Genomic DNA, 10,419 nt, shown 5'->3' with positions numbered 1-10,419 from the left:
GCTGGAATTTAAAGCTAGCTTAGGAAGTCTATGATCGTCTATGTTATTGAGTTTGTGCTTGTACAGCAGAAACCTAATCATAGCTAGGCTCTCAATAGGGGAAAGACCTGCTTCTATAAGGAGAATAGGATAGGGTGTATTACTTTTAATTTCCAGGTTATAAGTTAGAAAATGCTTCTGGATTTGCTCAATCTTTCTCCATGATTCTCTAGAGATGCTGCAACCGCAAACCTCACAACCATATAAGATAACAGGAGTGACTAAAGTTTCAAATAGGAACTTCTTTTTATCCCACATTACGAGGTTTGTTGTTTTACAATTATTTTCAAGACCAAAATAAGCTTTCCACCCTCCATTAATCCTTTTCTCAATGCTATGGTTCCGATTGAGCTTGTGATGAATATCAATTCCTAGGTACTTGTAAGAATACACTTCCTCCAAGTTATTATTCTCATACATAAAATTAGCGTAAGCGTCTTTCTTGGATTTGATAATCATAAATTTTGTTTTGTCAGTGTTAACAGTCATACCCATGGTAGAGTAGGCATCCTTAAGAAGCCTGAGTTGCTTATCAACATCGGATGGGCACCTTGCCAAAAGAACAATATCGTGAAGAAAGATGACGACTATCCCAACTGAGATCGTGCCATCACATCTTGCTTCCTCTAAATAACCTTCAAGATAATGGTGAAGGATAAATAAATATTATTAATAATAACCTTATATTATTATTATATAAATATTATTAATAATAACCTTATATTATTATTATATTATATTAATTTTGTTATTGTTAAATATATTAATGTATATGGTTATTATTATTTACATAGTTATTAATCGGTATAAATAATCAATCTCTAAAAACCACATTAACACTGTGATTTATAAATATTTATGATATATCCCCCATTTACCAATATATTTAGTAATATAATTGTATATGTATTCTATATAAACTCACATTTAAAGAAAAGTCCCAGCCAATGTAAAGAATGTATGCATAGACTTGAATTTGTGAGCCATTAAAGGCCAGAATGCAGATTACATATCGTGCATTGCAATCGAAGCAAGGAATAAATGTAATTAAGGGGTTGCCGAAACAATTATGTAAATGACACGAATACACAACAAAATATATACTGACTCTTTAGCCGTCTCTAAATTTGTTTCAATCTTTCCCAGCACACCACTGGTCACTTTTGTTTTTTAATCTAAGCCTGTATTGAAGGGCACTGCCTGTATCCAGGCATCACCAGCGATGAAATTAACCACAGTGAAATTTTGAGCATCAGAAATGTTCATGGTATGATAGCCAGGCCATTGAACTCGCCCTGCAGTTCCTGCCCCTGGTCCCGAATTCATATATTCGCCATAATACAGCGTGGTCAAGGCAAAGTCCCCCGACCATTCTAGCCAACCTGCAGGATCGACGACATCATCGATATATGACTTCATATAAACTGTGCGAGAGTAATTTTTCCATGGCCTCCCCAAGAATGTCTGGAAAGAGCTCTTCACCGGAGCGAGATCAGGCGCAGCAGAGACGGTGCAATTTTGAATAGAGATTCCAGTGTTTTGATTTGGATCGTCTCTTCCTTGAGCCGTGAAACAATTCTTTTGATTATCCATCGGTTTCCTAGCCAGTAGATTGCAGCTTTGAAACTGTTGGGTATTTTTGATGGGGAAAATACCAAAAACCAAACATTCAAACACACACAGAGACAATGCTCTGTTTTACTTTACTCCAGGATCCTTTTGTGCACAGAAGACTTAAAAAAAATTCACTGAGAGACAGAGTATTTCACCACCATAAAACATTCTATTCATTAAAACCTGGTTCTTGTCTTTTTACACACTGCTGTGTGTTTTTCCTTTTACCGCCCCATCATTCTTTTTCACTGCTGTGAAGAATAAAATTCTTTTCTTCCCGTGTGCAACACTTACAAAAAAAAGTCAACACTCAAAACATAAAAGACTTATTACATACGTTTTTTTTTTTTACATTCAATACATGCCGTATGTAAATATAAAAAAAATATTAAAACGTGCCCATATCCCATACGAAACTTAATTAATGAGCATATGCGCCCATACCTCCATAAAAAAGATTTACGTGCAATATATGAAAACTTCAATATACTACCTACCACTATGACATTTCATTAATTAAACGTATGGTCAACAAAACTTTGCTTTACTCCACGCTATGAATTTAATGTTTGTCGTATGCAGGTTTGGAGCAGCTTCGGGCAATCAACGGTTGAAGAAGGTGGAGCACATCCGACGGTGGAGGGCAATATCGGAAGACCAACAAGTGCTGAACATTAACCCCCGAGAAAATGACGTTGCGTTACGTCAGGGCTGAACCACGTGTTGGCTTCACATTTTCTCGGGCCCTTGTGTACGAAAACCATTCTCTGCAGGTAGGCGGTCCGAGAAATCTTTAAACCGGGTTTGTGGTTTTTGCTGGCGGTTTTGGGGAGCGTACGGCTACATTGAAATTAGATTTCAACACTCCCCTTTAATTTCAACAGCTGGGCATTCGGTCATACCTAGACACTTCCTTAAAAATTCAAAGCTTCTCTGATCCAGCGGCTTTGTCAAGATGTCCGCAACCTGTTCTTGAGTCCTGCAATGTTCCAAGACAATTTCTCCATTGTTCACCAATTCTCTGATGTAGTGAAACCTTGTATCAATGTGTTTCGTTCTCTTATGAAACACTGAATTCTTTGACAAAGCAATAGCTGAGCTATTGTCACAAAAAATCACTGTCGCTTTTGTCTGCTCTTAGCCTAAGCTTCTCAACATTCTTCTCATCCACACTGCTTGACATGCTGCTGCTGTAGCTGCCACATATTCAGCCTCTGCTGTAGACAATGCTACAATGGACTGCTTCTTAGAAGCCCATGAAATGGCTCCTGAACCCATATGAAAAACATAACCGGAAGTGCTCTTCCGATCATCTACACTTCCAGCCCAATCGCTATCTGTGTATCCAACCAAATCTGAATGTTCTGAGGCATGATATAAAATTCCAAACATTTTGGTACCTTTGACATACCTCAAAATTCTCTTTGCTGCCTGCCAATGTGCCTCCTTCGGCCTCTCCATGAACCTGGAAATTAAACTAACAGCATACATTAAATCAGGCCTAGTTGCTGTTAAATACATAAGGCTGCCCACAATACTTTTATACAAGCTAGGATCAAAATCCTTGCTGCTGTCCTCTCTGCTGAGTTTTAATCCCATTACTGTGGGAGTGATGGCTGCCTTGCATTCTTGCATGTTAAATCTGTCCAAAACTTGATTTACATATCTTGCTTGAGATATAAAAATTCCTTTTTCATTTTGATCTACTTCTATGCCTAAGAAGTATCTCAAGAAACCCATGTCAATCATTTCAAATTCATCCTTCATGACTGATTTAAAATTTTTAATGAGCTGATCATCATTACCTGTGAAAATCACATCATCAACATACAAAACAACAATTAAAATCTTACCATCCTTTTCCTTGATGTAGACTGTGGGTTCTCCTTCACACTTGTCAAATTCATTATCCAATAGATATGAATCTATCCTGCTGTACCATGCTCTTGGCGCTTGCTTCAGCCCATAAAGAGCTTTCTTCAATTTGCACACTTTGTGCTCTTCACCTTTCTTCTCATATCCAAGAGGCTGTTCCACATAGACCTCTTCCATTAACACTCCATTTAGGAATGCTGACTTCACGTCCATTTGGTAGACTTTCCATTTGTTTTGAGCTGCTATGGACAGCACTGCTCTCACGGTTTCCATTCTTGCAACCGGGGCGAAAGTCTCCTCATAATCTCTCCCATACTGCTGCTTGTAGCCTTTGACAACCAGCCTTGCCTTGTGCCTTTCAATCTTGCCTTCAGCATTGCTCTTGGTCTTGTAGACCCATTTCACACCAATGACTTCTTTGCCTTTTGGTAACTCAACCAAATCCCATGTTTTGTTTCTCTCTATGGCATTCATCTCCTCATCCATAGCTTCTATCCATTTCTTATCTTTAATAGCTTCTTCAAAATGAATAGGATCATCAACATGACAATACAAGGCAAATAAGGAATTCATTCCTTCTTCATAAATTTCACTTAGATTTCTAAACTTCTTACCTCGTTCACTTGGTGTGCAAGTGCTTGAAGATGCACTTGAATTTCCTCCTTGTGGTGTGCTTGGAGAAGCACTCTCATTGATCCTCAATGGTGTACCTTGCTGTCCTTGTGTTGGCGCTGTTGTTTGGGGATTCATTTCAGCCACCTCCTCTTCATCTTCATCATGAGACAAACAGTTCTTGACATTGACTGTTTTCTCTATGCTTCCATCCCAAGCTTCCTCTTCTATGAATTGAACATCCCTGCTGACAAAGAACTTCTTGGTAGATGGAATGTACAGCCTGTAGGCTTTGGATTCATCACTGTATCCAATGAAGATGCATTTCTCCCCTTTGCTGTCCAACTCCCTCCTTAGCTGATCTGGAATGTGTGCATAGGCCACACATCCAAAAACTCTCATGTGGGTGACTCCTTGCTTTCTCCCACTCCATGCCTCTTCTGGCACTTTGTTCATGACTGCTTTTGTAGGACACCTGTTCAATATATAAACTGCACAATGTACAGCTTCAGCCCAATACTCATTTGGCAAATGCTTTGCCTTCAACATGCTCCTTGCCATCTCCATGATGGTTCTGTTCTTCCTTTCAGCAACTCCATTTTGCTGTGGAGTGTACCTTGCTGTAAACTGTTTATGTATTCCATTTTCTCTACAAAATCTTAGGAATTCCTTGGAGATATATTCACCTCCTCTATCAGTTCTCAAAACTTTAATGTGCAGCCCGCTTTGGTTTTCAACAAATGCTTTGAAGTTTTGGAATTTCTCAAAGACTTCACTTTTGTTCTTGAGGAAATATATCCAAGTCTTTCTTGTAAAATCATCAATGAATGTCAAGAAATATAGGCTGCCTGCTAATGATGGAGCTTGCATTGGTCCACACAAATCTGAGTGGATAATCTCTAAGGGTGTCTTTGCCCTTATACTCTTCCCTGATGGAAAACTTTCTCTATGTTGTTTTCCCAAAATGCAGCCTTCACATAGGCTGTCCGGTTTCTCTATCAATGGTAATCCTCTTACCATTCCTTTTCTGCTCAATAAGTTTAGACCTCCAAAATTTAGATGCCCAAATCTCAAGTGCCATAACCAGTTCTCATCCTTTGGCACGCTTTGGAAGGCCTCTTCGGTGACTGCTGCCATTTCCCTTTTGTTCTTCATGTCTGCCCTGATCCGGAGAGGGAACATCCTGTTCCTTGTCATCTTCACTTCAGCAATGCATCTTTTGCTGGGTGGTATATCCATGATGGTGCACACATCATTTTTAAAGAAAACATTGTAGCCCTTATGGACAAGCTGTCCAATACTCAAGAGATTACATCTCATTCCGGGGACATAGTATACATCTGCTATGGTTTTCCTTTCTCCTTGCTTTGAAAGTATTTTTATTTCTCCTCTTCCCATAACAGACACTTTACTATCAGTTCCTAGTGTGACTTCTGATTTCACATTTTTATCTAGGGCAGAAAAGAAGGCTATGTTTCCGGTCATATGGTTGCTGCAACCTGAGTCTAAAAACCATATGTCCTCACTATGTGTTTCAGCCATGTTACAAGCTAACAGGACATTTTCTTGACTGCTGTTTTCTCTTGTAACATTTGCATTTTGTCTGCTGTTCATATCATGTTGTTTCTTTCTACAATCACTAGCATAATGTCCATACTTTTTGCAATAATAGCATTGAACATTAGATTTATCATACCTTTGTCCTTGAGCATGATGTTGTCCTCCTTGTTGGCTGCTGCCTTGGCCTTGGTTCTGATTTGGATTGTTGCCTCTTCCTTGTGCATTTGATGAGTTGTTCCTTCCACCTCTATTCTGGCTTCTGCCTCTTCCTCTTTTGTTTCCTCTGCCTTGACCTCTGCCTCTTCCAAAGGACATCTGGGTCTTGAAGGCTTGCTCAAGAGATGAGTTTTCATTCCTACTCAACCTCTGCTCATGTGTTATCAGTGATGCATGTAGCTCATCAACTGAATAGCTTGAGAGATCCTTTGTCTCTTCAATGGTGGTGACTATGGCATCAAACCTTGAGGGTAAGACCCTCAATATTTTCTCCACAATTCTTCTGTCTTCAATGGTTTCTCCATGAGTTCTCATTTGTGTGATTACACCAATCACATGAGTGAAGAATGAGTCAATGTTATCTGACTCCTTCATGTTCAAGTTCTCAAAATCCTTTCTCAGCAATTGTAGCTTTGCTGTCTTCACTCTCTCCATGCCTTGATAGGCTGTCTTGAGGGTTTGCCATGCTTCATTGGCTGTCTTAGCTGCTGCTAACCTTGGAAACATACTCTGGTCTACTGCTAGATACAACAACACACGGGCTTTTGAATCTTTCTTCCTATTGTTCTTCAGCAGATCCTTCTCTCCTTGAGTTAATGCATTGAACTCAGTTTCATCTGCTGGTTCTTCAAAGCCTTCTTCAACTATTTCCCATAAATCTTGGGAAGCAAGCAGAGCTGTCATAGTTATTGACCAGTAGTCATAGTTCTTCCCATTAAACTGTGGGAGCTGGGTGTTAAACAAACCCATACCAGTGCTTGTGCTGGCCATTCCTTGACTGTGTATTTAAAACACTGACTGTCTCTTCAATAACAAACAAGATAGCTATGAAGAATACCTGAATCCTTTGTTGTCTGAGTCTTCTGTCTGCCTGAGAAGTTTTGCTGCAGCAACAACCTTCTCCCTTCAGCTTCTTTAACTTTTTTTTAAAGAGCCTAAGCCTGCTCTGATACCACTGTTGGGTATTTTTGATGGGGAAAATACCAAAAACCAAACATTCAAACACACACAGAGACAATGCTCTGTTTTACTTTACTCCAGGATCCTTTTGTGCACAGAAGACTTAAAAAAAATTCACTGAGAGACAGAGTATTTCACCACCATAAAACATTCTATTCATTAAAACCTGGTTCTTGTCTTTTTACACACTGCTGTGTGTTTTTCCTTTTACCGCCCCATCATTCTTTTTCACTGCTGTGAAGAATAAAATTCTTTTCTTCCCGTGTGCAACACTTACAAAAAAAAGTCAACACTCAAAACATAAAAGACTTATTACATACGTTTTTTTTTTTACATTCAATACATGCTGTATGTAAATATAAAAAAAATATTAAAACGTGCCCATATCCCATACGAAACTTAATTAATGAGCATATGCGCCCATACCTCCATAAAAAAGATTTACGTGCAATATATGAAAACTTCAATATACTACCTACCACTATGACATTTCATTAATTAAACGTATGGTCAACAAAACTTTGATTTACTCCACGCTATGAATTTAATGTTTGTCGTATGCAGGTTTGGAGCAGCTTCGGGCAATCAACGGTTGAAGAAGGTGGAGCACATCCGACGGTGGAGGGCAATATCGGAAGACCAACAAGTGCTGAACATTAACCCCCGAGAAAATGACGTTGCGTTACGTCAGGGCTGAACCACGTGTTGGCTTCACATTTTCTCGGGCCCTTGTGTACGAAAACCATTCTCTGTAGGTAGGCGGTCCGAGAAATCTTTAAACCGGGTTTGTGGTTTTTGCTGGCGGTTTTGGGGAGCGTACGGCTACATTGAAATTAGATTTCAACAGAAACACAGCTGCAGCGTTGCCGAAGATAAAATCAACTGTGCCGTAAATCTCACATTCCCGGTAGAATTGTCGAAGAGAATGTGCGTAGAGAGTATCTTGGTAGCCTTTGAAGCTGCAGCGGTATAATGCTGATAGATCCGATCCTACTCGGAGGGCGACAGCCTGATGCTTCTCTGGGCCCGCCGTGTTCTCGAAAGTGATATCCCGAGCGAGAAATCCTTGACCAACTACAGCTGTAATAGCAATAATTTTCCGTGTGAAGGCGACGAGACAAGAATGATTTAGATGCGTGGAAATAAAATTAGAATGACCCATCGCTAGTTTGAAATTCAAAATTGTACGAACAGGCCTTCACCGACAAAAGAAAGATAGCAAATTAACCACAGAAAGAAACGAGTAAAGCAGCTTACCGACTGTTGCAGAGCGGTAAGTAGTCCATCCGTCCACAACGCTTCTATTGCCGGTGATCACAGTGGCATTTATGCCATCTCCCACCAACATAATATTTATCTTGTGTTTGGGCACCTCAATGTATTCCTGGTAGACTCCCTTTGTAATATGTATCACATATCTATCTAAACTTTTGTTTGGAGCAGCATTCAGCGCGTCAGTAATTGTGGTATAATTACCACTGCCGTCCTGAGCCACCGTAACAACATTGTCGGCTGCCTCGGAGGTCTGAAGAAGTCTCCTTCTGTCTGAAGCAGACAACCATGAAGGGGAAAGAAATTTATCATTGACACTCGTTGGATTGGAGAACAGGCGTCGGTTGTGCACAGGAGGCTTCTTGGAATCTTTGCCAATGACAGGAATATTTTTGACAAGAGCCAAAGAATTGCTCACAACTCGTGACACATCAAGCACACTCTTACTCAATATGTTTTGCAGGGTTCCGCTGGCCTCCTGGAGACTTTCGACGCAGGTAGCCTGATTAGTAAGAGCTGCGCTAAGCCAAGTCTGAGTGTCAACTGCCTGCCTCCATTTCAAAGTATCAGCAGCAACATTTGTCTGAGACTTGCTCAGGTGGTCCAACGTTATATCGTTCAACTGCATACAATCTTCAAGAGCATCAAGTTGTGTTCCCTTGAATGCCCCCCATCCCAGACGAGAAATTATTTGAAACACTTTCTGTGCTTCGATAACGCTCAGCCTGATAGACGTCCTGGCGAGATCTGCCGAAGTTGCCTGCAACGATCCCGGTAACAGGCTCGACATTGTGGAAACACAGAATTTTGGATCCAACGTCACGTCGCAGGCAGATTTCAGAGAAATGGAGTGCGGCTGTTCATTGCTCTCAATTTTAACGAACATAAGACATATGATAAAGAAAACCAAAGCCGTAAGCCTAAACCTAAACGCCATTGCCGAATGCACTTGTCTACTTTTAACTTCACTGAATCGCTAGACTGCTGTCTCTCAGTCTCTCACACATATATAACCGACGTTTGTAACGCGGCGTCTACGGTGGGAAATTTCGAGCTGAGATCGTTCAATGATTAGATGTACTGGAGCGCACAATACGGTCCATTGTTTAGAGTTTGCAAAATGCAAACTTGGAAATGTCCATGAAAAAGAGTTTGAATAAGTTGCCGGAATACAGTTCATAAGGGAGGCACATTTGTCCACAACTTTACAAACGGGAAAGCACCGCCCTTGTCGTGACTCGTACCGACTAAAATGTTGACCGCCGCCTTCATAGTTTCCTCAATAACGCTCCAAAACGTTGCTGAAACCATAATGAATAATTCAGAAGGCGCGGAACTGCTTCCACGTTTACGCGTAAATATGGACCTCATCATTTGAATTCCGTTATTAGAAGCATATTAAGAAAACATGGAATTAAATTACGTGGTAAGTATTATTGGTTAATTGTTTTCCATCGATTTTTTTTATCTTGTTCGAGGATAAAGCATATTTCGTTACTAGATGCATATTATTCATCAAGATAAAGTATATTTCATTATTAGAAGCATATTATTCAATTACTCGAATCATATTAGGAGTATATTAAGAAAATGGTTGGTTAATTGTTTTCCGTGATTTTTTTTGGATGAGGATAACGTATATTTTATTATTCAATTAGTAGAAGCATATTATTCATCAAGATAAAGTATATTTCGTTACTAGAAGCATATTATTCAATTACTAGAATCATATTAGGAGTATATTAAGAAAACATAAAATTAGATTATTTGGTAAATGTTAACCATTATGTATTGATTAATTAAATTCTAATGATTGCTTTTGCATATTTTTTTTTTAATCTTGTTTGGTGGATGAGTTTTGTGGAGGAGAATAAAGTGTCTTCAATGAATTAAGTTAATTATTTTTTAATTGTCTATATATATAGTTTCGTGGATAAGAATAAAGTGATGTTCAAAAAGGATAAAAAGGAAATAAGTTAATGATTGACTCAATGCATGATGTTTAATATTTGTTATAATTAGTAAGCAAAAAAGACTCACTACCATTGTCAACAAATATCAACAAATAAAAAAAATTACTACTATTATCATATTTGCTATTTTGATGATGGATCCCATTTGGGATTTGAAACGTTGGTATAAAAATGTTCATGTTGTGGATTCTCCGGTCACTGATTTAAAAGATACAAGCCACAGATCTCTTAAATCCAAATTTTAACTTGTATATATAAATTTAATTATTAAACCCTTTCAAAATGACCATTATAATTG

General features: G+C 39.0%; 1 protein-coding gene across 1 annotated transcript; it reads right to left on the bottom strand.

The window, feature by feature from the left end:
* Positions 1 to 1,063: 1,063 nt before the first annotated feature.
* On the bottom strand, positions 1,064 to 9,147 carry LOC149175127 (pectinesterase-like). The gene is made up of 4 exons (XM_089419525.1): positions 8,134 to 9,147; positions 7,728 to 7,956; position 7,412; positions 1,064 to 1,665 (listed from the first exon to the last, which is right to left on the bottom strand). Exons 1-4 carry the CDS (start codon positions 9,083 to 9,085, stop codon positions 1,210 to 1,212), a joined length of 1,638 nt encoding a protein of 545 aa, XP_089275651.1. The 5' UTR covers positions 9,086 to 9,147; the 3' UTR covers positions 1,064 to 1,209.
* Positions 9,148 to 10,419: the final 1,272 nt, after the last annotated feature.

This window comes from Pinus tabuliformis, chromosome 4_1, assembly GCF_031772625.1.
Source record: "Pinus tabuliformis cultivar Carrire ecotype Pingquan chromosome 4_1, CPIR1, whole genome shotgun sequence".
NCBI lineage: Eukaryota > Viridiplantae > Streptophyta > Pinopsida > Pinales > Pinaceae > Pinus > Pinus tabuliformis.
This window is presented reverse-complemented; position numbering and strand designations above follow the sequence as displayed.

Excerpts from the sequence above, each read along its gene's own strand:
- LOC149175127 (XM_089419525.1), bottom strand. The coding sequence starts at position 9,085 with ATGGCGTTTAGGTTTAGGCTTACGGCTTTGGTTTTCTTTATCATATGT. Across the intron at positions 7,957-8,133 it reads TTACCGCTCTGCAACAGTCG|CTGTAGTTGGTCAAGGATTT; the intron begins GTAAGCTGCTTT and ends TTGCTATTACAG.